Genomic DNA, 27,712 nt, shown 5'->3' on the forward strand with positions numbered 1-27,712 from the left:
AATTATTTTTTACCGTTTGCGTGTTTCGTTGCGAACTAAGTGGAGCGAGATCCTGCCGCGTCCAGAATTTTAATTTCTGGTTCCGGTGCAGACGAGGATACAGAATGGGTCTAGAAAATGGTACTTGCGGAACGCGTTTTTTGTATTTTTTCAACCAAGAAAAGTAGGTATTCAGCTCGGTCAAGCTCACTGCAAAGGAAATGACTCCAAAGACCTAGGTTCAAGAGAGTACAGGTCATCGAAAAAAATACCTAATCGTATCATATAGTATTCCACAAGACTCCATCCTTGGGCCATTGTTTATAATTAATATTTCTTTTATTTCGGGTATCAATTTTTACTGACATTACAATAAGAGTCTAGCTTGTTCTTTATTAGTTCCATGGATAGGAAAAAAATGAAACATTTGCAGATTATTGAGATAAATCGAATGTTTTTAGATGCTGCTATTTAGTGTAACGAAAAGATCAATTTCTTCTACAAAGAAGAAGATAACACGTGTTCAATTGAAAAGTTCATCAAATTGGCTTTGATCTTTGTTGCTATCTTTGTCTAACTAACTTAAATTACGATGTTGTTGTCTTTTAAAAAATAAAGTCGAAGCCAACTTGATGAACATTTCAATTGAACACTTGTTATTTTTTTACATTTTTACTTGTTATTTTTACTTTATTACCTGATTACTCTACCTCTAACAATTATTGTGTCAATTTGACAGAGAATAATTTTAAACTTTCGAGTCTTTTTGATAAGGTTGTAAAATTTTTATATCAACAAGAAAGAAATATGTGACTTGGTCACAAATACAGAGTAGGCATTTCACGAGTGACAGTGAGCCCGATGGAATTGAAAATGCAACCCACAATACATTTCCGAAAAAAGCTGGCCACTGAAATTAAAATATCCAGCTTTTATTATCAGTCGTGAAATACCCTGTATTTTGAAAGAGTCAAGAAACGATTACCGTTATTTCTTAAAAATGTGCGTTTTTATATGCATTTAAATAAACAAGAAAGTTATTAATTAAGAGTTATTATGAAAGATAAATTAAGAAGATGTTGCAAGAAAATAAGTCTTAGAATAATGTTTAAAAATAAGTTACATAAACAGAATATTTTAGAAGTAAGTACATAATTCACGTTGTCAATTGTCAAAAATGTTGTGCTATAACCGTAGAGGGGCTATAACCTAAAACCAAATTTAGAAATTCTTGTAGAAATCGTGTCTATTTTGTTCGGTCCCACATGTTTAACATTTTCCATAAATATAAGCAAACGTAAAATATCAGGGTTGTCGTCGAAGTGGAGCTTCTTCATGACCGGTTCCACCTGAAAAATTGTCTATTATATTTATGGAACTAAAATAATGTATTAATTACTTTGGAAAAATGGGGCACTTTTCGTCGATTTCCCCTTGGGAGCATCATTTTCTGTAAAAGATTTTTTTTAATATTGACACAATATATCAAATATCACATCAGTTACCTCGAATCGTGAGCTTTTCTATCTTGGAATCTAGATCCAGTGAATTCATATAAACGGCAAAGTCGTCGTCTTTAGCCATTTTTTCTTTAATCTCAGCTTCAGCTAATCGTTGATCAGCTCCGGATTCAATTAACAATCGGAAAGATCGCAAATCGGAATTTTTCAAAGCGGTAGACAAAAGCGTTTGACCATTTTTATTTTTTTGGTTGACATCTGCTCCTTGCTTTATAAAATATTCTACCATATCTACCTGTTCCAATTCTAATGAACATACAAGTAAACTGTTTGCAAGTGTTGCGTCTACTTTGACGCCTTTTTCAATCATGCTATTGAGTATTTCAAAATTACGTTTTTCCATGCACACTTTTAGAGGAAGATTACCATTTTTATCAGCTAAATTTATGTCGGCACCTCTTTTTATTAGATATTTTGTAATATCCGAATGACTTCGCTCAATAGCACGAATTAAGGGAGTTCCTGAAGACACTACATTAAGGGGAGCTCCCCTTTCTACCAATAACTGTACCACATCTAAATAGCCTAAATCAATGGCATGTAATAAAGCTGTATGAATTGTCAATTCAGCACCGTGATCCAACAGGAGATTTATTATCTTTTTGTTTTTTGTGTCCACTGCCCAATATAAAGGAGTTTTGCCATTTTTATCCGGTTTGCAGGTATTTGCACCCAAAATTATTAATTTCTCGCTAATTTGATAAAACCCCCTTTTGATACTGATGATCAAAGGATTCTTTCTTCCTACATTGGGATTTACACCTTTTTCGAGCAAAAACAGGACAAGGGGAAGATTATTCCAGCACACTACGAACTCGAGTGGTGTATATTTAACGGACCAGTGTGAGAAACCAAACACAATTTTACTCATGTTATAACCTTCTCTCAACATTTGGGTGAGAACAGTGGTATCACTGTTCACTAGAGCACAGTGTAATCGGTTCTAAAACATAACAACATATTAAACAAACTGGAAATAAACAATACGGGTTGCAAAATGTAAGATAAAAGTTCTAAAAATGCAGCTATAATGAAACAATTTTCAAAATCTGACATTTAGAACTCGAAGAGGTAGATAAAGAAGCATTAGCAGAAAAGAAGACCAAAATGGACGATGCTCGGCCAGCAAATCTAAATTTTAATTTTTCCGTTACCAGCGGGATGACTGAATCTATTAGATCAATGATATTGTGGCCAGACCATTCATATGCAAAGAAGAATGCCACAAACTTGACATAAATATTAGTACACCATCACGGCTATACACTTATTTTCCAACAACAAATTAACAAATAAAAAATTTATTGGGAAATCTCAATATCGTATAGTGTCTCCTCGAGCTTGAATTACAGCTTCCATTCGTCATGGCAATTCCTTCAAAAAGGTGTTGAATGACAGCTTGATTTATTTCTTCCCATTCTTGAATGACTGCTGCACTTAGGTATCTCAAGTGTGCAGGAGCAGAAACAATGTGTAGAAAATTCTCAAAAATTGTTAAAAAGCAATCAGACTTGGAATATAAATATTTTTAGCTTGTCTTAAATGAAAAAGTAATTTAGCACTGTAAGGTTTGAAGAAAAAAGAGTGTAAAACAGAAAATTCAAATTTCGAATTTTTTATCTTGTATTTATCTAAATGAAATTTCTTGTTGTCTTTATTCAAGATCGGGAACTTTTGAATCATTTTCAATATCGATAATTCTGGTTATCACATAATTTTTTACAAAAGTAATAAATACAGCATTGGTAAATATGTATGTTGAAAAATATTTTCTAACCTCATTTTTGTTATCCAATGTTACCATAGACGGATCCATCACAAAATAATATATCTCAAACTTTGTTGGGTAAATTAGTAAAACACCCGAAATATACCAAACTAAACAACAGAATTGTCTCAGATAACCAAAACAGATAATAAAAATCAAAACTGCGCAAGTTAATGTGTTCACGTGCTCAAAGTTCTCAGTTTCTAATTATAAGAATTCAATGATATAGAAGTAACGACAAGTTTCATAATAGGAGGTATTTTGATTGATATGCTTATCATCATTTATCAGTTAATCTTGAATCACGGTTTTTGTCGTTCTGGTATTAGCGGTACCTAGTTTATATAACGAGTCGTTGGCGAGTTATTTAAAGCTCACAAGTGCAAAAAAGAAGCTTTAGACACGAATTTTGTACATAATTTTTTGTAATACCTAATATTAGAAGATATTGAAGATATTGCACTCTGGCTTCGCTAGGTCTGTCTTACCGTCATCTGGAATAAGTCTAAGCAATATGTCCAACAGTACTATAAACTAAAACTATAAATTTATTGAAATATGAATACTTTTATCCAACACCTGTTTATTATGAAGTCGTAATAATGCCGATTTTGAATATATTATGAGGTCTATGAAACCCTAGTGGACTTATGAACCCTTAATTAAACTGTTTTTATAAAATTAAACAGTTTAGAGAGAATTGAACAGTTTATTGAACATAAAAAAATGTAATACATACATAAAATTAGAATTAAAATTAGAACAACTCTTTTTTTGGCTGTGACTTCTTCAACATTATTCGGTGTTGGATAAAACTATGTATTACTCGTGCCTTAACAGCAAATAAGTCACTCAAGAAATATTAGCCCACTCGAGCAAGCTCTCGTGACTAAACATTTCTTTGGTGACTTATTTGCCTTATTAGCAGGGTCCGGACGAAATAGTACCGGACAAGTCAACCAGTACAACTTTGCGTAATCCCTCGCTCGCACATAAACACGATTCAGCTGGTTCCCTGTTATTGAAAACGAACCAGCTGAATCGTGTTTATATGTGAGTGGGGTATTACGCAAAGTTGTACTGGTCGACTTGTGCGGTACTATTTCGTCCGGACACTGCTTATTAGACACTTGTATAATAAATACCTCGACTGCGTCTCTGTCTTCAGTCTCTGGGCTTGCCACAAAAAGACTCACTTCTACTCTTTATGATATAATATGCTATTATATGCCACTTTTAGGGATTACTGTGCCGACAAAGGCAAGGAGAAACATAAAATTATAACCAACAAAAATTCCGCCCCCAGTGAATGGTTGTTACGAACGTTTTGTTGAAATTAAATATTTAAAATAAAAATTCTTAATTGAGCGAACCTATTCTAATCATTACAGTACCAAGAAATAATTACCATGTCAATAACAAAAATCGCTTGCGTATAGACAGCTTTCTTTTTCACTCAATCATGATAGAGTTTACTTTTCACCTGCCAAAAGTATGATTCCGACTATTAAATCTTGATAAACTCTTCCAGAAATTTTCGGCTTACGTTGTCCGAAAGACGGCCTCAACCAAGCTGAACCGATGCAATGCCACACACACTCCGATCGGTCTGCTACTTTGACCTGCACAGTTATTCAGAATCGTTGTTTTTTATTCTCATCCGGCCGCCTGAACAGTCCGCCAAGTCCCCGCAGTTTCTACCACACGTACTCAGGAAATACGGAAGGCCAGGACTGCACAGTTTTTCCCCTGAGGATTTCCGGAGCGTGTATGGAGCGCATGTAACATCAGGCAATTGATTCGATTTGGTGGTTGATCTCTGATGGTTTAGGGTGGCATTTCTCTGACGGCCACCACAGGCTTGCACGTTGTAAATCGTCGATCCCTGAATAGTCGTAATTACATTACAGACATTTTGGAACCTCACGTGTCCCATTTGTCCCTTATTTTGGGGGTGATTTCATTCTGTTGCAGGAGAACGCAAAATCTCATACTGCCAGAATAGTGAGAGAGTACCTTCCGGACGTTGGTATTCAGGTTATGAACTAACCAGCAAGAAGTCCATACCTGAATCCAAGGGAACATCTGTAGGATAATATGGGACGATGTTTGCAAGAGCAAATGCCCCCTCCAGCTAACCTTCACAAGGTAAGACAGCGAGAGATGGAAATATGGGAAGATATCGATTAGGGAGCAACAATATGGGGCCTGATTGAGAGTATGCACCCGTTATTAAGTTTTTTTTGCAGTCATGAAGTTTAATATTTTTATTAAAGTTTAGAAAATTGTTAAAAGTGTCAGTGATAAAATTGTTCAAGCAGTAAAGGATTCCTGGATTGTTAAAGGTGTCCAAATCTGACGGTTCTGGAATTAAAATTTGTAGGTATTTCGAAATTTTAAGGTAGTGCATTAACTTTGTGAAGAAGTTTATGATGTCTAAAAATAAGTTACACAAACGGGATATTTTAGTAGTACATAATTCACATTGTCAATTCTCAATAATTTTGTTATAATCTAAAAGCAAATCTTATATATGCTTATTCACATGAAGTGGAGCTTCTTCATGACCAGTTGCACCTGGAATATTGTGGGATATATTAATGCAATTAAAATAAAGAATTGATTACCTTGGAGCGATGAAGCATTTTCCGTCGATTCTCCCTTGGGAGCACCATTTTCTGTAAAAGATATTTTTTTTAATATTGATGCAGTTTAAATATCAGTTCAATTACCTCGAATCGTGACCTTTTTTATTTTGGATTCTAGATTCAGTGAATTCATATAAATGGCAAAGTCGTCGTCTTTAGCCATTTTTTCTTTAATCTCAGCTTCAGCCAATCGGGGATCAGCTCCGGATTCAATTAACAATCGGAAAGATCGTAAATCGGAATTTTTCAAAGCGGTAGACAAAAGCGTTTGACCATTTTTATTTTTTTGGTTGACATCTGCTCCTTGCTTTATAAAATATTCCACTGCATCTACCTGTTCCATTTCTAATGAACATACAAGTAAACTGCTTGCAAGTGTTGCGTCTACTTTGAGGCCATTTGCAATCATGCAATTGAGTATTTCAAAATTACGTTTTTCCATGCACAAGTTTAGAGGAAGATTACCATTTTTATCAGCCAAATTTATGTCGGCACCTTTTTTTATTAGATATTTTGTAATATCCGAATGACTTCGCTCAATAGCACGAATTAAGGGAGTTCCTGAAGACACTACATTAAGGGGAGCTCCCCTTTCTGCCAATAACTGTACCACATCTAAATAGCCTAAATCAATGGCATGAAATAAAGCTGTATGAATTGTCAATTCAGCCCCGTGATCCAACAGCTGATTTATTATCTTTTGGTTTTTTTTGTCCACTGCCCAATATAAAGGAGTTTTGCCATTTTTATCCGGTTTACAGGTATTTGCACCCGCAACTAGTAAACTCTCGCACATTTGAGGAAACTCGGCTTTGATACTGATGATCAAAGGAGTATCTCCATTTGGTCCTTCTACGTTGGGATTTACACCTTTCTCCAGCAAAAACTTGACAAAGGGAAGATTATTCCAGGACACTACGAACTCGAGTGGTGTACATTTATTGGACGAGAGTGATGAACGTAACACAACTTTACTCATGTCATAACCTTCTCTCAACATTTGGGTAAGAACAGTGGTATCACTGTTCAATAGAGCATAGAATAATCGGTTCTAAAACATGAACATATTCAACAAACTGGAAATAAACAATACGGGTTGCAAAATGTAAGATAATAGTTACAAAAATGTAGCTATAATGACACAATTTTGTCAAAATTTAACAATCAGAATATAGTATACATATTATTTCATGAGCAAGTAAAAAAGAAGGTTTTTATCCACGAAAATAAAGTGAATCATTTGAGTGGATAAAAACCTTTTTCCACTAGGAAGGTACTACTATTAGAAGCGGTCACTCCTGAATCAAATCCAGAAGTAGAATTTCTCTCCTACTGGTTAATAATTTTTTCGCAGGTAAAATAGCAAGACCTAATTTTTTTTATCGGATAAATTTTTCAATTTCACGAAAACTTTTTGCTTGGACAACTTTACGAGTTGAATTTGGGCATTTTTATTCTGGTTAGGCCCGAGAGCTTTAGCTCGACGGTTTAAACTTTGAATAAAAATGTCCATATATCAACGAGTAAAATGGTGTAAAGCAAAAATGTTTAAGTGAAAATTGGGAAATCCCGCACCGACAAAGTGTTTGCAAGTTGCCGCACTGCCGTTCTGAGACTAAAGTTCATTTTTTCTTTAAAACAATTGTCAAAGTGTTGTCACCTTGGTATGAGGCACTAGTTATTTGATGGTTATTAAGGCCCCGTTGTAACTACCACCATGGTTCAACTCAAGTTCAATTTTGAACGACTTTCAGCGCTGTTTTGACGTTGTACGAAAGTGGTTTTATAATTTATAATTGTGAAGTTCGAGTCGGTTTAACGCCAGTTCAATAGATCGTGGGTATTAAAGTATTGCGAGAGAAAGTAAACGGTGATGGAAAACGTTCAGTATCTTGGCGAATTAACCGACGACGAAGATTTCTTCGAACTCTATCAGTTAGTGCAACATCCTAGAGTCCGTGAAAATCATTTTACGAAATGTAGAGATGTAGAGTTTAAAGAAAGATTTAGGTTATCTAAAGAAGTGGTGCAGTTTGTGACAGAAGAAGTATCCGAGATAATCTCGTCCCAAACTGAACGGTATAAAATATTTTTTGTTCGACACTGTCAGAATTTGAGAATTTTCTCCTATGTGAACGGATTTTGATAAATGTCACAACTTGTCAAAACGAAACGTCAAGCTAATTTTAAAGGTTTTAAGCGATTTGAAGCATTTAAGGGGCTCGTCGAACAAAAAAAACGTTGTATTTAACTCGTTCGTGTGTAAATTGGGCCTTTTTTGGCACTCTTGGGCCTTTAAAACGCTCGTTTCAGTCGCGTGCCAAAAAAGGCCCAATTTACACACAAACTCGTCAAATAAACTATCTACTATTATTCTTTGTTAAATTAAGTACGTATAACAAAAAAAAATTTTTTTTAAGTAGTTTTGCAGGAATCCATAATTTTCAGCCCACCAAAAGCACCTGCACCTGCTAACGCGTTCAGAGCACATTTAATGCAAATAAATTCAAATAAACAACTGTTAAAGCAATCTTAAATCATTTTGTTATGAACCCTAATTTTTGATCATAATTTAATTTTGTAGTTATAATTATTATACAGGGTTATTCACGTAAGATGACGAGCCTGATCAGGTAAAAATGCAACCCAAAAGACAATTCACAAAGCAATCTCGATCCCTATTACATTATCCGTCATTATCACAATGCGCATAAAACATAGACAGCTTTTAATGTCAGCCCGATGAATTTCAATTTCTGACAGAAAAATGCCTTTCTCAGCAAAATATGATTTGATTTAATAACAATAATAAGAAATTAAAATCACAAAAGTAATGGGTAAGTGGGATCATATCGGTTCTGTCATCGTTCGAAAATCTTTTCAAATACTAAATATGAACGAAAAATGCAATGACAGATTTATCTTTCAAATTATGTAATAGAATACCTACTTGGATTCCTGATTTAATTTTTAAATACCGAAACACAATGAATGCTTTGTAAAGTATCGCGCGTTCAAATGAAATCCTGGGCTGAGTAGGCGTTGGAAAAATTAAACCGTTTAGAACAGTGTAAAGTTTGAATTTCCCGCCGTTTGACACGAATGACATTTGTTTATGTTTAATCGCAACATACTTGAACATGTTTGTTTTCAGCAAAGGGTGCCCTTAGATATTTGCTTCAAGAATAGGAATCGTTAAGTTATTCTATTTTTAATGTAAAACATTGTACAGAAAGAAAAAAAGAAAGATTTTTTTGGCTCTAAATTTTAGGTTAGCTGTCAACATGCTCCAATTAATCTACGCTTTAAAAAAGCACAACAATTGACGGTTTCCAACGCCTTCCCAGCCCAGGATTTCATTTGAACACTCGATATATTTTGGGTTGTATTTTTACCTGGTCATCTTACGTGAATAACCCTGTATAGTAGGTATCAAAAACAACACTGGAAACGTCTAAAGTCCTTAAAATACACACAAAAAATAAAACGAACGGAATAAAACGCAATACCAGATTCTAGGTTAAAGAAGATAGGCCTGCCTCGATAAATTTGTAAACACAAAATTACCAAAAAGTTACTGTTTTCACCATTGCTAACTTTGTTTTAACCTGGATCAAATGAACTGCCTCCTAACATCGAATGTACTGTTATATTCAAAAAAATCGCGTACACCTATTAATTGCCTGTGTAATTTTGTTGTTCTGGCGTTTATTAACGTCATACTGTGACACTTAATTTATTCAAAAATGCCACTACCAAAAGTTTTTGAACAAGAAAAGTGGGAATTTAGAGCAGTTTATGCCACGTAGAATAAATGCGGTTATCAATGCATACGGTGCCACGACCAAATATTAATGTAATATTCAAATGGAATTATCTAAAAATTAAGACATAACCTGTCTTATAATAACGTTTGTCAAAATGACAGAAAAAGTCCGTTTTTAAACTATACAAAAACCTATAAAAATTGATTACTTGATTTAAATTAAGAAAATTAATTTGGCTTGTTCTAATTCATCCGATGAACACTTTCAAAGCCGAAGTGGTTATGAAGGTCCAGGTTTTGAGAAATATTCTCCTTCTCCAAGCGAGAATTGCTCAGAAAGTGGAGATGAGAAACATAGGTACGGTACTTGAAGAGGTGGATAGAGATGCTTTAGCAGAAAAAGAAGTCCAAATTCAAATTAAATCAGACACTAACGATACTGGGCCAGCAAATCTAAATTTTTATTTTTCTGCTATAAGCGGAATAAATGAAGGTATTAGAGCACACCTAATGGATGGAACACAGTTGGATTTTTATTTCAGATTAACATGTCACTTCTTAACCTGGTCCTAACCTAACTTTTGCCACTGATCTTCAGCATAAATATTGGGTGATTCAAAATTATTGTGGATAAGTATGTCAACTATGTACAAAAATTTATGTGGCAACTGTGTGGGTAGGGTAGAGTTGACATAGTCGCGCAATTTTGAAAATTGTCAAGTTAATGTGCAATGTTATAAAAAAAAAATCAATGCACGCATATGAAATGTCATACAAATGTCAACTCTACTCCACCCACACAGTTACCACATAAATTTCCGTTAGTACATAGTTTCCATACTTATCCACAATAATTTTGAATCACTCAATACTTCACAATGTTGTGAAAAATTCAAAAGTGTTAGCAGTTAAATGGTTACTAGTTTTAGGATTTTTCTTTGATTCTCAAACAGCAAAAGTCAAAGAATCGTTTAGGTAATAAGATTTTGATAAGAGTTTTAAAAAAGAGAATCTAAATTAGATGTACAGAGTGGCTACGAAAATTGGATTCACTTTTCCACATTTGCCCAAAAGATGGAAATTAAAAAAAAAATTAAATGGAATTGCTGGAAAATAGTACATATATTATGTTATGAGGAGCAAAAATGAAGTTTTATGTGCTGCGGCTGGTAGATTGGCTGCCGAACGCAGTGATATACTATTTTTTCTTCAAACCCTCATATACCGGGTGATTCAGTTTGGTATTCGCGGCCCTATATCTTTTTTGTTTTAAGAAAAAAGTATAGCAAACCATATATATTTGTAAATCGCTTGTGAAACTACAATAGATGATGTTGTCAAATCTTCTCTACGATGACATATGTCAAAGTTAAGACAGTCAACTTTTTTTTTTTAAATAGTACACTATACATTTCTTAGCCTATTCTTGTAAAGTTTTTTTTTCTACATTTGAATGTATAAAAAAGTTAACAGTTACATCAGAAAAAAAATCGAGAAAAATAATAAAATATGATTTAATTTATTCGAAAGCGTTATTTTCTAAAAAGAACAAGTAAGCCAAACATTTGTAAATTCACATTATGTTGGTTCCCTGCATGTCACTATTTACAAGACAACCACGTAGCCAAAAAATAAAATGATTTGACCTTGTTTGTTTTCAAGCCTCGGGTGCGCCTCGGCGAGAAAACTGAGACTCGGACAAAATACCAAATCCATACTGAATTTACTATGCTAAATTCGCGTTATGTTGGTTCCCTGCATCTCACTATTTTAAGAATTACATAGCCAAAAAATAAAATTATTTGACAGTGAAATACCCGATCCATCCTGAATTTACTTTATTCGAATATTAGAATTTACACTTATTCGAATTTTACATAGTCACCTATTCAAATATTCGAATAATTCGAATACGATTCCCAAGACTCATCACGTCATTCATGCACTATCAAAATTCAACTAGGTACATATTTTCATCGTGTATGCATTCAAAGCGGTATAGTCAGGAAGAAGTTAGGTTTCGAAGCCAGATGTTATAACATAGTTATTTATGTAAATGTAGGTTATAACATAGCTATTTATTTAAATGTAGGTACGTTAATAATTGACGCTATTAATGTCAAAATTCAATTGTCTCCATGGCTAACTAGCTCTTTTTATAAAATAACACTTTCGAATAAATTAAATCATATATTTTTTTTTCTCGATTTTTTCCTATTGCAAGTGTCAACTTTTTTTACACATTCAAATGTAGAAAAAAAAAGCTTTACAAGAATAGACTAAGAAATGTATAATGTATCATTTAAAAAAAAAAGTTGACTGTCTTAACTTTAACATATGTCATCGTAGAGAAGATTTGACAACGTCATCTATTGTAGTTTCATAAGCGATTTACAAATATATATGGTTTACTATATTTTTTTCTTAAAATAAAAAAGATATAGGGGCGCGAATACCAATCTGAATCACCCGGTATAACAAATTATTTAAGACATGTTAAAAAACCAGGTCGTCAGCTCGTTAGATGCCATGACAATGAAGTGACACTTTAGCATTATCAATGCAGCAGGATAATATCATAATTTACGGACGTTTGAAGAAAAACTATTTTTTTTACGTAACTATGTCTTAAAAAATTTAGCTAAATGTTGATTGTAGCCGATTAGGATATGTTGCACGCTAATGAGTAATGACCCTCCACTCTTACAGCTGCTGTTCTACCAGTGGAGCCACCTTCTCCAGCAGGATAATACCATTTTATGATACAGTTGGTTGCAAAAAAAGCGGGAAATGAAAATTTCCCTAATGTAAATTTGGTTTTGTTCATTTGTTAATTAATTGTCTACTTGACAATACCTGTCAAATAATTTTTAAAAATGTCATTGAATTTTGACCATAATTCTAACCTATCTCTTGTAAAGAGGTTTGACACTATGAAAAATTGTAAATGTATCAATTTTATTCTGACAATTGCCGTTTTTTTTAAATTTTTTAACACTTTTCTTGACGTGGGCATAATTAGGCAGGGAAAGTTTTTTAATTTAAAACAGTCTAACCAAATTTTGAAATGACATTGACAATAAATTGTTAAAAATAATGACAGTTGCACGAAATATTGAATTGGATGTTGCCATTTAATTAAATATATTTTTTCGATCTTCAATTTTTTTGTAAAAACAGCGACATCTCTGGTAATGTTGCAGTTTAAGGTCCTAATAATGCGCGCTCCGTGCCCCACAATATTTACTTCTGTTGATGTACTTACACCGTTGCCAGATTTATTAAAGATTGAACAGACTTTTCTAGATCATGCACGTTTTGGTGCAATTTGTTGATTTGTTTGTTGTCTTGTTTGTAATAAGCCCAGTTTTAAAAAAAATCGCTTCATTAAAAAAAATCCACATGTTTTTGTTCAATTTTTCGTTTTAAGATGAGCTAAAAAGTGCACTTGATTCAGAAGAAACGTCTCTACGGGGTGACTGTTGTAGTTTTTGCAAAAACAAATTAAACTGTAAGACACAACATGAACAAAAATGTGAACAAAAGGGATAAAATTCTGTCATTACGCAACCCACCATAATTCTCTGCTACGAGCAATATAATGTTGAACCTTTAATAAATCTGGCAACGGTGTAAGTACATATGGAGAAGTAAGTATTGTACGGAACACGGAGTGCTCTCCGTGCGCAATAGGGCTGCGCAGTAGTAGGACCTTAAACTGCAACATTACCCCAAAAATTATAAAACCACCAACACCGTAATTTACCTGGAAAACACAATCGGCAACGTTGTTTTTATTGGGAACTTAATTCAACAGGTGGTGGTTTTAGAATTTTGGCAAAGACTACGAGTACAGTCGAATCACATAATTTTTTATAAGTGTTAAATACGGCATTAGTAATATAACGGGTGTTTTTTAAAAAATTTGTGTCGAAGTTGGCGTTGAAGAGTCGATTGTGAACGCACCACCGGATTACGCACTCCGATCAGCTGTTTAAATCTATCCCCACTTTTTGCGTGTTTTTAATATGCAGTTTGAAAAAAATCAGTCTTTTTTAAGACGCCAACGCCAACTTCGACGCCATCTTTAAAAAACACCATTTGCGAGTACATATATGCAGAAAAATATTATCCTACCCATTGATGATAAGCCATTGTTGCTCACTCACAAAACAATATATTATCTCAAACTTTGTTGGGTAAATTAGTAATATACCAAACTAGACAACACAATTATCTTCAGATCAAGGTGGTTAACCTCCTTCCTCGTTGCACAGACTACCCACTAGAATAGAAATAGACGAATAGACCAAAGACCACAGAACACCCCCTCTCTCCGCTTAGGGTTTTTGGCGGAAACGGATACGATTCGAGTGGTGCGATGGGGTTCTAGCACGTTCTAGAACCTTCGTGAAGATTTCAAAGCGCGCGGCGATTTAAATCGTAGCAGTACATACAAGATTTTTTGCACGACCTGTATATAATGAGCAACTTTACTCCCTGATTGTATGGAGTAAAGTGGCTCTTTTTTCCCCTTGGGCAAAAAACCGCAGCCAACTCAAGCTTTTAGTCATCTTTTTTCCCCTTGGGCAAAAAACCATAGCCTATTCAACCTTTTATGGTTCATATTTATTTCGAATTCATTTTTCTTTTCACTCGAGGTGCAGTGTGAAGCCCAAAGGCGAAGTCCGAGGGTCCTACAAAGCAACGACGGTAACAATCATGCAATCCCGAGGTGCAGATACTATTATTTGCACGATTCAAAAATTTTAATTGAAAAAAGCCGAGAGGTTAAAAATTATTTTTAACTGTCAACATGACACTTCAATTTAGCTTGACAGTGATAATTTACAAATTTTCGGCTTTTTTATATTAAAATCGATGAGTCATGCAAAAAATAGTATATGGACCTCGGTAGTGAATGATTTTTACCCTCAGTGGTTTGTAGAACCCTCGGGCTACAAATTGCACCTCGGAAAAATCATCCACTTCACTCCCTCGGTGCATAATATACTATTTTTCACTCGAGATGCAGTTTGTAGCCCGAAGACGAAGCCCGAGGGTCCTACAAAGCAACGACGGTAACAATCATGCATTCCCGAGGTGCAATACTATTATTTGCAGGATTCAAAAATTTTAATTGAAATAAGCCGAAAGGTTAAAAAATATTTTTAACTGTCAACATGACTCTTCAATTTAGCTTGACAGTGATAATTTACAAATTTTCGGCTTTTTTCTACTAAAATCGGTGAGTCGTGCAAAAAATAGTATATGGACCCCGGGAGTGAATGATTTTTACCCTCAGTGCTTTGTAGAACCCTCGGGCTACAAATTGCACCTCGGGTAAAAATCATCCACTTCACTCCCTCGGTGCATAATATACTATTTTCTAATTTGCTGTTTTAACAAAGCTGTTAACGCATTCGTTTTGAATGCGTTAATAAGCTATTACGAGTAACACATCCGAAATCTAGGAACTTTTTTCAGTTGGTAACACACATTGCCGGCAGCAAATTGACTCTGGTATTATCAGCATTTCTAGATAATTGTAAGAAATATTTAAATACCAATAATTATAAAGTTTATTTCTATTAAGTATATAAAAATGAATCGCCGTTCGTTAGTCTCGCTAAAACTTAAAAACGGCTTGACCGATTTGAATATTTATTTTTTTCTTTTGTTCGCTTTAATACAGGGGTGGTTTAAAAAGAAAAAAAAAATTGGAAAAGTTGCCCGGAAAATTGGAAAATTGCAAAAGTTATAATTTTTGTATGCATTTTCGATCGTAACAAACTGACGATAGGAACGACATATTTGATTAATTCTTTTTTTTGTTTGATATGCCCCGGGCTAGAAATGACTGAATTGAATGTTTTCAATAGAAAAAAAAAATCTGGAAGATTTGGGGAAAAATCTGAAAAAACTAAATTACTTAAAATAATTCGGGGAAAACTGAAAGTACTTTTTTGTATGAACTCAAGACCATAACTTAGGATTCGAACGATGGCTATGCGTAATTCTTTTTTGGTTTTGTTTGTTAGGGTTTTGGATAAGTTTTCGGAAAAAAAATTCGGGACAATTACAAAGGAAAGTCGGAAAATTCGGACAAATTTCAAAAATTATAATTTTTATATGCACTGTCGATCATAACTGACAGCAGGACCTACATATTTGCTTTTCAATTCAATTGAAAAAAAAATCTGGAAGATTTGAAGAAAAATCTGGAAAAACGCAATCCAGTAAATTAAAATAAAATTACATTTGCTTTTACTTTTGTGTTGTTTCGCGATCTGTCCAACAAATGTAGTAGTTGTTTTATTTCTATTCCAATTTGCATATTTGCCTACATGCACAAAAGTCATTTGACAGCTGATTGTGAAATTGGGAATCAAACCAATCGGATTGTTTACTTGAACATCGATCTTGCAATCGAAATCGAAATGTAAATATTGGGTGATACAAAATAATTGTGGATAAATCTGGCAGCTATGTACGAAAATTTATGTGGCAACTGTGGGTAGGATAGAATTGACATTTCTTTGACAGTTTATAGTCGCGCAATTTTGAAATTTGTCAAATCAATGTGTAATGGAATTTAACAAATCAAATACACGCTTATGAAATGTCATACAAATGTCAACTCTATCCCATTCACACAGTTGCCACATACATTTTCGTACATAGTTGCAATACTTATTCACAATCATTTTGAATAAGTCAACCGAGGGGAAAAACATGAATATCTCCCGTGGTGCATACAATATTTTATTTTTTAGTCTCTCTACTTAAAAGTTAAAATTTTATTAAAAATATTTAGCAGGGAAGATTGCGTGAATATGTGGTTGCTATAGTTTCGTTCTCATGAGTTTGTTGCCGACAATGTGGAGGGCAAAAAAATTTGACAAATCCCAAGGGAGATATGAGTTGTTTTTCACAATCTGTATCTATGACGAAAAGAAACAATATCGTGTTACTAAAAAATAAAAACAGTATTATTAGGTACTGTTACGTTATAAATTACGCTCCCGAAACTGGGCAACCCTGTTACCGGTTACAAATCCGGAATGTTCAGGGGTCGTGGCTTCGACTCGGTTTACAATGCGAACCACGAGAAACGCCGACTGAAGCTGAAAATTTTGGTGAGAACAGCCCGGAGTACGGGAAATGATACACAATCTTCCAACTAATCGTTTATTCAGATGTCAAACAATGAAAATAATGATATAAATGAAAAAGAAAACAACGAAGCCTGACTAGCCTTATGGCGTGTACAAAATTGTACAAAATAACCTAACTCCTCGGAGGGTCCTCCGGGTCCCAGATATTCAACGAACGAGTACCGGCGAAACAGTAAAAAAAAATTCCCTTCTTTAGCGAAGGAGGAAGGCCGACTGGTCCTACGTAACGTCGCTATTCGGCTACGCCGCCCGCATAAGCGGGGAGGTCCTCCAAGTCTTCCTTCGCTCCAAAAAAAAAAAAATTGAAGTTAAGATGTTTTTCTCCGGTACGGACCGGTGAAGAACCACGCGCAAAAAAATGTTCGGTGAGCGCGATACACAATTCCTGGCGAGGTCACTCACGGATTGATAATCGTTCGTGAATATAAAAACCCGACGGACTTGATAAGAAATTTTTTTCTTAAGTTAGTACGATTAATGAAATGACGCGCCTTATGACAAAACTGCAACTTTAACAGTGGAACAAATTATAAATCCTAAACGCGATATACAAATAAATGAATTTGATAGAACTTTTCACCCGTCGAAATAATGAGTGACAATGGAAATTTGACTATAGTTAAATACAAACGCTCAATTAGTTCGACGGAGTGACAAAATACAACCGAAAACTTTGAGAAGCTACGGCCTGTAAAAATTGGGGTGTCACCACTGCTCCGGACTTGCTGGTGGGTAGATCCGGCACCTTCCGGAACATTCTAGAAAAATCGCGAAGATTTACAATCGCGCGGCGATTTAAATCGTAACAGTACCTAAATAATGCAATTATTTAATACAATTGTTTGTAGGAGATGCTGTAAAAATAAATAAAGTATCTGAGGGACACTTTCAGAAAGGCGTTGGCAAAATGTCCAAAACCCAAATCTGGAGACGAGGGGGGGATTGTGATAACCCCCAAGTGGCCGTACTTTCAAAGCTTGCTCTTTTTAAAAGATCAGTTCACCTCCCGGAGATCTACATCTAATTTGCCAACCACTTCGTTAGGTATAGACAGTTTGGAAGATGTGCATGATTCACCTGAGAGCGAAGGTGCACCTATCCCAAGTTCGGCCGATATAGATGAGATTCAGGGACTGGAGTCCCAATCGCCAGTTTATTTTGATTGGGAGCCCACGCCGCAATCGCCAATTTCTAATGAACAACCTACTGTTTCACTTCCGGCAGAAAAAGGAAAAAGTCTAATGATTTGATAGGGCAAGCTCTTTTAAATGTAGAGACGGAGAAGTTGCGCCTCCTACAGAACAAGGAGAAAGCACCTATCGAGAAGCCTTTGGATAAAGATAGGTGTTTTTTCGAAAGCATTTTGCCCCATGTCCAAAAATTGAGTCCCCTTAGAAAATTACAGTTTAGATCCCAAGTTCAAGAACTTGTGATCTCATATGGTCATATGCCTACTTGCTTGCTGTGTTGTATCGTACGCTTCGATCGGTACGATTATAATGATGTTATTAAATAATGTAAACGGATTTAAACTTAACAAAAAATAGATTTACATATTACGAATTTGTGACAACTACAAGGCGTCTTGAACGTTTAGCTGCTCAAGTAGAAGTGACGCTTTACAATACAAGTTTTGTGCAGCCCCTAAAGAAGCTGCAAGGGTAGCGGTCATAAACCCCCATTAAAATATGAAAGAAAACGTGGGTGGTCGAAGACAACTCTTTATGATATAATATACTATTATATGCCACTTTTAGGGATTATTGTGCCGACAAAGGCATCGAGAAACATAAAATTATAACCAACAAAAATTCCGCCCCCAATGAATGGTTGTTATGAACGTTTTGTTGAAATTTAATATTTAAAATAAAAATTCTTAATTGAGCGAATCTATTCGAACCACTACAGTACCATGAAATAATTAACATGTCAATTGAGAAACAGTTGATATAATTTTATGGCTTTTACCACAAAAAACGCTTGCGTATAGACAGCTTTCTTTTTCACCCTATCATGATAGAGTTTACTTTTAACCTGCCAAAATTATGGTTTCGACTATTAAATCTTGATAAACTCTTCCAGAAATTTTCGGCTTACGTTGTCTGAAAGTCGGCCTCAACCAAATTGAACTGATGCAATGCCACACACAATCCGATCGGTCTGCTACTTTGACCTGCACAGTTATTCAGAATCGTTTTTTTTTAATTCTCATCCGGCCGCCTGAACAGTCCGCCAAGTCCCCGCAGTTTTCTACCACACCTACTCAGGAAATACGGAAGGCCAGGACTGCACAGTTTTTTCTCTGAGGATTTCCGGAGCGTGTACGGAGCGCATGTAACATCAGGCAGTTGATTCGATTATGATGATTGATCTCTGACGATTTAGGGTGGCATTTCTCTGACGGCCACCACAGGCTTGCACGTTGTAAATCGTCGGTCCCTGAATAGTCGTAATTGCATTACATTTGTACCTTATTTTGGGGATGATTTCATTCTGATGCAAAAGAACGCAAAATCTCATACTGCCAGAATAGTGGCAGTATGGAACTGGCCAACAAGAAGTCCAGACCTGAATCCAAGGGAACATTGTAGGATAATATGGGAAGATGTTTGCAAGAGCAAATGCCTCCTACAGCTAACCTTCACAAGGTAAGACAGCGAGAGATGGAAATATGGGAAGATATCGATTAGGGAGCAACAATAAGGGGCCTGATTGAGAGTATGTACCCGTTTTTAATTTTTTTTTGCAGTCCTCAAGTTTAATATTTTTATTAAAGTTTGGAAAATTGTTAAAAGTGTCAGTGATAAAATTGTTCAAGCAGTTAAGGATTCCTGGATTGTTAAAGGTACCCAAATCTGATGGTTCTGGAATTAAAATTGGTAGGTATGTATTTCGAAATTCTAAGGTAGTGCGTAACTTTGTGAAGAAGTTTATGATGTGTAAAAATAAGTTACACAAACGGGATATTTTAGTAGTACATAATTCACATTGTCAATTCTCAATAATTTTGTTATAATCTAAAAGCAAATCTTATACAGGCTGTTTGATAAAAAACGCCTCAACCTATAACTTTTTTATTTATTATCCGATTTCAATGAACAAAAAAACCGAAGATATGGTTTTTCATGCGCTACGAAGCAGCCATAAAATAATTTTTTTTTTGCGATATTTTCAGTAGCTTACTATAGTCAACTTTTTTTTTTTTAATGGACACATGTAGTTTTTTAGGCTTAGTCTGATAAAGTTTTTTTTTCTGAATCTAACGATGTATTAAAAATTATCGTTTGGTTCATAGCTGACTGAAAAAAAAATAAAACAATTTTTAATTGTCGATAACCCCTTGGAAGCACCATTTTCTGTAAAAGATATTTTTAAATATTGAGGCAGTTTAAGGATGAACTGGAGTAACATTGAAAAATGGCGAAAATGGCTCAAAATTGGTACTAGAGTCCTTCTATCCATGCTAAAGTACTGTGCCAAATTAAAAAAAAATTGATCGAGGAATTTTAAAGTTATTACCTTTTAAAGTTTCGGGATATTTTACACGCATTCTTATGAGAAATCGATCAATGCTCGTATATAAATTGAAAAAAAAACATATTTCAAAATGGCCAATTTTTCTTAAATTTTTCACACATGAAGTATCGATATCGTAGAATGTTCTAATGAATTTACAAAAAAAGTTGGTTGAGGATTTTCCAATTAATCGCTAATTATATGTGGAAAAACACGGTTTTTGAGGTTATGTACCTGTTTTAATTTCAATAAAAAGTGAACAAAATGCATATAATTGACGTCGGTATGCAATATTACACTCATATCGCACGTTTTACCACAGTTACGTTAAGAACTTTAACAGAAATGCAATGAAAATTGAATTCAGTGTGCTTCTGTTTACTTTTACGTACAGCCTTAGTCAAAAGATTGTAAAATCACATGTAAGTAATTATCTAAATATCAAGAAAATAAAGACAAAATTTACTTGCAACTGATTACAATTCGTTTCCAAAAATTAAAAACTTTTTTTTCAAATATTGATATCTCGTTATAAACGTTTCATAGCATAATAAGAATTCCGCAACTTTTTGCTGAGATTGTTACTCCAGTTCATCCTTAAGATCTGAACCGGTTGATAGTTAGAAAGAGGTAAAATAAAGTCCCTAGATATATCTAGGGACTTTAAGGTAAAAGTGTTGACAACGCTGCATTTGACAGTGTTCGCATTAACTTGACCTACAGTGCATTCACTTTTGTTTTAGACCAGAGTAGGCTATGGAAATTTGGCGAGTTGTATGGTAAGACTGTGGCTGAATGACAATATACATCATGTATAATATGTGTATATATGTGTATTTAGTGATAAATGTAAATATTGCACAAATTTAAAACTAATTTACCTTAACACTTAATAATAATGTCAAATTTGACACTGGCAGTTCGAACAATTTTGATTTTGTTATTTTGACATAGCCACGATACCAATATTTAAAAACATTAAAATAGCCTACTCTGGTCTAAAACAAAAATGAATGTATTATAACTTTTAATTTTCTGCAAGACCAAAATTCGGCAGTGTTGCCACGTGTGCATCCTATGTAAAATGCAGCGCTGGTGGATCTTCGATAAACACCGTTCACGTTATGTCAGTTACGTTTATGCTATTACGAAAATGAACCTTTCATGGTAAATTTCAAATTTGCCAAATTTCATTGTTACCAACGGATTCAGTCATTCTTGATCACACCGTACCAAATTGAATGAAAAATTTCCATGACCTCTCATTATGCCAAAACAACGTGAATGCATTTTATGTAAACAAATTATATCTACCAAGTGACTGTAAGTGTTTGTGATTTTTTTTGGTGTTATGTTGGCAACATATTGTAAGTTTTATGTTGGCATAGGTACCTATTTTTAAATTCAAATATGTGAAATCAAAAGTCACAAAACAAAGTTGTCATAATCACACTTTATTTTTTAAAATGGATTTTACTACTGACACGTTTATTGTAATGACTTATTTTCAAAGCGAATTGCAAAATGCCAATTAATTCACGTTAGTAAAACTTGTTTTCCCCATTTTTTTGCAAAATCTTTTTTGCAATATTCATTTTTCACAGCAACACCAAACATCAAAAACCCTAACCTCAAAAATGACACATTAACAGTGACGAGGCTTACCAATTGCTCAGATTCAGGGATGCCAACCTATTAAATTTGTTGCAATCATTTATAGTTACCTGATACGTTCAGAGCACTGGGTTCTTGTACTGGCAGTACAGTGTTTTCAGAAATTACAAGACATTCCAAATTTGGTGGTTACAGTATTTAAATTGTTTTAAATTATGAGGTAGAAAAAAATTCTCGTTTTAAAGATTTCACTTAAGACTTTTTTTGCAGTTCCGTCGATAATTAAAAATTAGTAGGTTCAGATCGTGCAGGTGCAATCAACTTGGACAAAAAATTACTTAGCTTGCAGTCAAAATCCGTTCCCAGTGAAAGGAACATTACCTACCAAAACTTTGCGAATAGATCTGAGGTCAATAAACAGTGACCGATTTTTGAACGATTTGTTTTAACAGTTATTTAAGATTAAGTGTAAAAAGTTATCCTTATTGTACGAACGGGTTTAAAATACGAGCGAAGTACGAGCGAGTATTTTAAAGGATGTGAGTGCAATAAAGACGTATGTCTTAGGTACAACATTTTATCTACGATTGTGAGATCATCCCACCGGTTTTAACATAAATTTGTATAAAATAATTTGTTTCTATAGCAGATGTTAAAGTGTGCTTTTATCTATTCAAATCAAAAGGTCAAGTAGCATTTTAACCGCATGGGTGGATAAAGTGCTACTTTAACAGCAAGGGTAGATAAAGTAATTATTTTTTTTTATTAACAACGCTCATACGAGATTTTAAAACCTGACACGATTAGAAATGATTAAAAAAAAGTTTCAATAATAAAATACAAATGCTATAGAAAGAAATTGAATATTGTACACGACGATAAAATTTAATTATCTTTTCGAGTGTACCTAAAATTTTTCTTGTAAATTATTCAAATCCAAATCAGTATCCCGCGAGTTACACAATTGTTGAGGCCACAAAACCGACGCATTCGTAACCAGTTCACGGTCACATTCTGTTGAGGTTTGGCCGAATTTTTCCGTTTACACATTTACAAAAAGAAACCATCTTACCTGAGGCACTTGTTCAACATTTCCCGGACTTCAATCGCGCACTTTTTTCTTTCTTCTGCAACGTCAGGCGCTGTGCAAATTTGAACTGCGTTACGAAACGTCCAACACCTTGATCGTCAATGAAATATCATTGACATAAAACCGAAAGTTTCGACTGATTTTTTAACCGATCTCAATTTCAAAACGCGTAGTAATTGCCTGCGGGGGTCCGGGTGATCTTGTTGACTGTTTCATCAAACGTCGCTCTGATTGTTTAAATATCGGTGCAACGAAGTGTTTATGTTTACGAAAAGAGTTTGTACAGCGAGGCGAATGCGGTTTGGGACATGAATAAAAAATTATTTTTTACCGTTTGCGTGTTTCGTTGCGAACTAAGTGGAGCGAGATCCTGCCGCGTCCAGAATTTTAATTTCTGGTTCCGGTGCAGACGAGGATACAGAATGGGTCTAGAAAATGGTACTTGCGGAACGCGTTTTTTGTATTTTTTCAACCAAGAAAAGTAGGTATTCAGCTCGGTCAAGCTCACTGCAAAGGAAATGACTCCAAAGACCTAGGTTCAAGAGAGTACAGGTCATCGAAAAAAATACCTAATCGTATCATATAGTATTCCACAAGACTCCATCCTTGGGCCATTGTTTATAATTAATATTTCTTTTATTTCGGGTATCAATTTTTACTGACATTACAATAAGAGTCTAGCTTGTTCTTTATTAGTTCCATGGATAGGAAAAAAATGAAACATTTGCAGATTATTGAGATAAATCGAATGTTTTTAGATGCTGCTATTTAGTGTAACGAAAAGATCAATTTCTTCTACAAAGAAGAAGATAACACGTGTTCAATTGAAAAGTTCATCAAATTGGCTTTGATCTTTGTTGCTATCTTTGTCTAACTAACTTAAATTACGATGTTGTTGTCTTTTAAAAAATAAAGTCGAAGCCAACTTGATGAACATTTCAATTGAACACTTGTTATTTTTTTACATTTTTACTTGTTATTTTTACTTTATTACCTGATTACTCTACCTCTAACAATTATTGTGTCAATTTGACAGAGAATAATTTTAAACTTTCGAGTCTTTTTGATAAGGTTGTAAAATTTTTATATCAACAAGAAAGAAATATGTGACTTGGTCACAAATACAGAGTAGGCATTTCACGAGTGACAGTGAGCCCGATGGAATTGAAAATGCAACCCACAATACATTTCCGAAAAAAGCTGGCCACTGAAATTAAAATATCCAGCTTTTATTATCAGTCGTGAAATACCCTGTATTTTGAAAGAGTCAAGAAACGATTACCGTTATTTCTTAAAAATGTGCGTTTTTATATGCATTTAAATAAACAAGAAAGTTATTAATTAAGAGTTATTATGAAAGATAAATTAAGAAGATGTTGCAAGAAAATAAGTCTTAGAATAATGTTTAAAAATAAGTTACATAAACAGAATATTTTAGAAGTAAGTACATAATTCACGTTGTCAATTGTCAAAAATGTTGTGCTATAACCGTAGAGGGGCTATAACCTAAAACCAAATTTAGAAATTCTTGTAGAAATCGTGTCTATTTTGTTCGGTCCCACATGTTTAACATTTTCCATAAATATAAGCAAACGTAAAATATCAGGGTTGTCGTCGAAGTGGAGCTTCTTCATGACCGGTTCCACCTGAAAAATTGTCTATTATATTTATGGAACTAAAATAATGTATTAATTACTTTGGAAAAATGGGGCACTTTTCGTCGATTTCCCCTTGGGAGCATCATTTTCTGTAAAAGATTTTTTTTAATATTGACACAATATATCAAATATCACATCAGTTACCTCGAATCGTGAGCTTTTCTATCTTGGAATCTAGATCCAGTGAATTCATATAAACGGCAAAGTCGTCGTCTTTAGCCATTTTTTCTTTAATCTCAGCTTCAGCTAATCGTTGATCAGCTCCGGATTCAATTAACAATCGGAAAGATCGCAAATCGGAATTTTTCAAAGCGGTAGACAAAAGCGTTTGACCATTTTTATTTTTTTGGTTGACATCTGCTCCTTGCTTTATAAAATATTCTACCATATCTACCTGTTCCAATTCTAATGAACATACAAGTAAACTGTTTGCAAGTGTTGCGTCTACTTTGACGCCTTTTTCAATCATGCTATTGAGTATTTCAAAATTACGTTTTTCCATGCACACTTTTAGAGGAAGATTACCATTTTTATCAGCTAAATTTATGTCGGCACCTCTTTTTATTAGATATTTTGTAATATCCGAATGACTTCGCTCAATAGCACGAATTAAGGGAGTTCCTGAAGACACTACATTAAGGGGAGCTCCCCTTTCTACCAATAACTGTACCACATCTAAATAGCCTAAATCAATGGCATGTAATAAAGCTGTATGAATTGTCAATTCAGCACCGTGATCCAACAGGAGATTTATTATCTTTTTGTTTTTTGTGTCCACTGCCCAATATAAAGGAGTTTTGCCATTTTTATCCGGTTTGCAGGTATTTGCACCCAAAATTATTAATTTCTCGCTAATTTGATAAAACCCCCTTTTGATACTGATGATCAAAGGATTCTTTCTTCCTACATTGGGATTTACACCTTTTTCGAGCAAAAACAGGACAAGGGGAAGATTATTCCAACACACTACGAACTCGAGTGGTGTATATTTAACGGACCAGTGTGAGAAACCAAACACAATTTTACTCATGTTATAACCTTCTCTCAACATTTGGGTGAGAACAGTGGTATCACTGTTCACTAGAGCACAGTGTAATCGGTTCTAAAACATAACAACATATTAAACAAACTGGAAATAAACAATACGGGTTGCAAAATGTAAGATAAAAGTTCTAAAAATGCAGCTATAATGAAACAATTTTCAAAATCTGACATTTAGAACTCGAAGAGGTAGATAAAGAAGCATTAGCAGAAAAGAAGACCAAAATGGACGATGCTCGGCCAGCAAATCTAAATTTTAATTTTTCCGTTACCAGCGGGATGACTGAATCTATTAGATCAATGATATTGTGGCCAGACCATTCATATGCAAAGAAGAATGCCACAAACTTGACATAAATATTAGTACACCATCACGGCTATACACTTATTTTCCAACAACAAATTAACAAATAAAAAATTTATTGGGAAATCTCAATATCGTATAGTGTCTCCTCGAGCTTGAATTACAGCTTCCATTCGTCATGGCAATTCCTTCAAAAAGGTGTTGAATGACAGCTTGATTTATTTCTTCCCATTCTTGAATGACTGCTGCACTTAGGTATCTCAAGTGTGCAGGAGCAGAAACAATGTGTAGAAAATTCTCAAAAATTGTTAAAAAGCAATCAGACTTGGAATATAAATATTTTTAGCTTGTCTTAAATGAAAAAGTAATTTAGCACTGTAAGGTTTGAAGAAAAAAGAGTGTAAAACAGAAAATTCAAATTTCGAATTTTTTATCTTGTATTTATCTAAATGAAATTTCTTGTTGTCTTTATTCAAGATCGGGAACTTTTGAATCATTTTCAATATCGATAATTCTGGTTATCACATAATTTTTTACAAAAGTAATAAATACAGCATTGGTAAATATGTATGTTGAAAAATATTTTCTAACCTCATTTTTGTTATCCAATGTTACCATAGACGGATCCATCACAAAATAATATATCTCAAACTTTGTTGGGTAAATTAGTAAAACACCCGAAATATACCAAACTAAACAACAGAATTGTCTCAGATAACCAAAACAGATAATAAAAATCAAAACTGCGCAAGTTAATGTGTTCACGTGCTCAAAGTTCTCAGTTTCTAATTATAAGAATTCAATGATATAGAAGTAACGACAAGTTTCATAATAGGAGGTATTTTGATTGATATGCTTATCATCATTTATCAGTTAATCTTGAATCACGGTTTTTGTCGTTCTGGTATTAGCGGTACCTAGTTTATATAACGAGTCGTTGGCGAGTTATTTAAAGCTCACAAGTGCAAAAAAGAAGCTTTAGACACGAATTTTGTACATAATTTTTTGTAATACCTAATATTAGAAGATATTGAAGATATTGCACTCTGGCTTCGCTAGGTCTGTCTTACCGTCATCTGGAATAAGTCTAAGCAATATGTCCAACAGTACTATAAACTAAAACTATAAATTTATTGAAATATGAATACTTTTATCCAACACCTGTTTATTATGAAGTCGTAATAATGCCGATTTTGAATATATTATGAGGTCTATGAAACCCTAGTGGACTTATGAACCCTTAATTAAACTGTTTTTATAAAATTAAACAGTTTAGAGAGAATTGAACAGTTTATTGAACATAAAAAAATGTAATACATACATAAAATTAGAATTAAAATTAGAACAACTCTTTTTTTGGCTGTGACTTCTTCAACATTATTCGGTGTTGGATAAAACTATGTATTACTCGTGCCTTAACAGCAAATAAGTCACTCAAGAAATATTAGCCCACTCGAGCAAGCTCTCGTGACTAAACATTTCTTTGGTGACTTATTTGCCTTATTAGCAGGGTCCGGACGAAATAGTACCGGACAAGTCAACCAGTACAACTTTGCGTAATCCCTCGCTCGCACATAAACACGATTCAGCTGGTTCCCTGTTATTGAAAACGAACCAGCTGAATCGTGTT

The 27,712-nt window shown here is 34.2% G+C and overlaps 3 protein-coding genes across 5 annotated transcripts in view; 1 reads left to right on the forward strand and 2 right to left on the reverse strand.

Annotated features, from left to right (window-relative positions):
- The window catches only part of LOC138129696 (ankyrin repeat domain-containing protein 29-like), a 263,705-nt gene that overhangs the window by 138,444 nt on the left and 97,549 nt on the right, over positions 1–27,712 (forward strand). The window lies entirely within an intron of this gene.
- Positions 353–27,712, reverse strand: part of LOC138129700 (putative ankyrin repeat protein RBE_0997) — a 50,713-nt gene continuing 23,353 nt past the window's right edge. The window contains exons 5-10 of the mRNA XM_069045980.1: positions 24,882–25,839; positions 24,776–24,826; positions 23,062–24,725; positions 1,485–2,442; positions 1,379–1,429; positions 353–1,328 (exon numbers count right to left, since the gene is read on the reverse strand). The gene's annotated coding sequence lies outside the window, so the exon portion shown is untranslated. The remainder of the gene's footprint in view (positions 1,329–1,378; positions 1,430–1,484; positions 2,443–23,061; positions 24,726–24,775; positions 24,827–24,881; positions 25,840–27,712) is intronic.
- Positions 5,677–14,000, reverse strand: LOC138129702 (putative ankyrin repeat protein RF_0381). The gene is made up of 4 exons (XM_069045982.1): positions 13,819–14,000; positions 6,000–6,966; positions 5,895–5,945; positions 5,677–5,844 (listed from the first exon to the last, which is right to left on the reverse strand). Exons 1-4 carry the CDS (start codon positions 13,834–13,836, stop codon positions 5,795–5,797), a joined length of 1,086 nt encoding a protein of 361 aa, XP_068902083.1. The 5' UTR covers positions 13,837–14,000; the 3' UTR covers positions 5,677–5,794.

This window comes from Tenebrio molitor, chromosome 4 (genome assembly GCF_963966145.1).
Source record: "Tenebrio molitor chromosome 4, icTenMoli1.1, whole genome shotgun sequence".
Lineage (NCBI taxonomy): Eukaryota > Metazoa > Arthropoda > Insecta > Coleoptera > Tenebrionidae > Tenebrio > Tenebrio molitor.

What these genes read in the sequence shown, in the direction of transcription:
- LOC138129702 (XM_069045982.1), bottom strand. An exon ending in AAAAAAGGTCACGATTCGAG is followed by an intron (nt 5,946 to 5,999) that starts GTAATTGAACTG and finishes TATCTTTTACAG; the next exon opens with AAAATGGTGCTCCCAAGGGA. An exon ending in AAATGCTTCATCGCTCCAAG is followed by an intron (nt 5,845 to 5,894) that starts GTAATCAATTCT and finishes ACAATATTCCAG; the next exon opens with GTGCAACTGGTCATGAAGAA.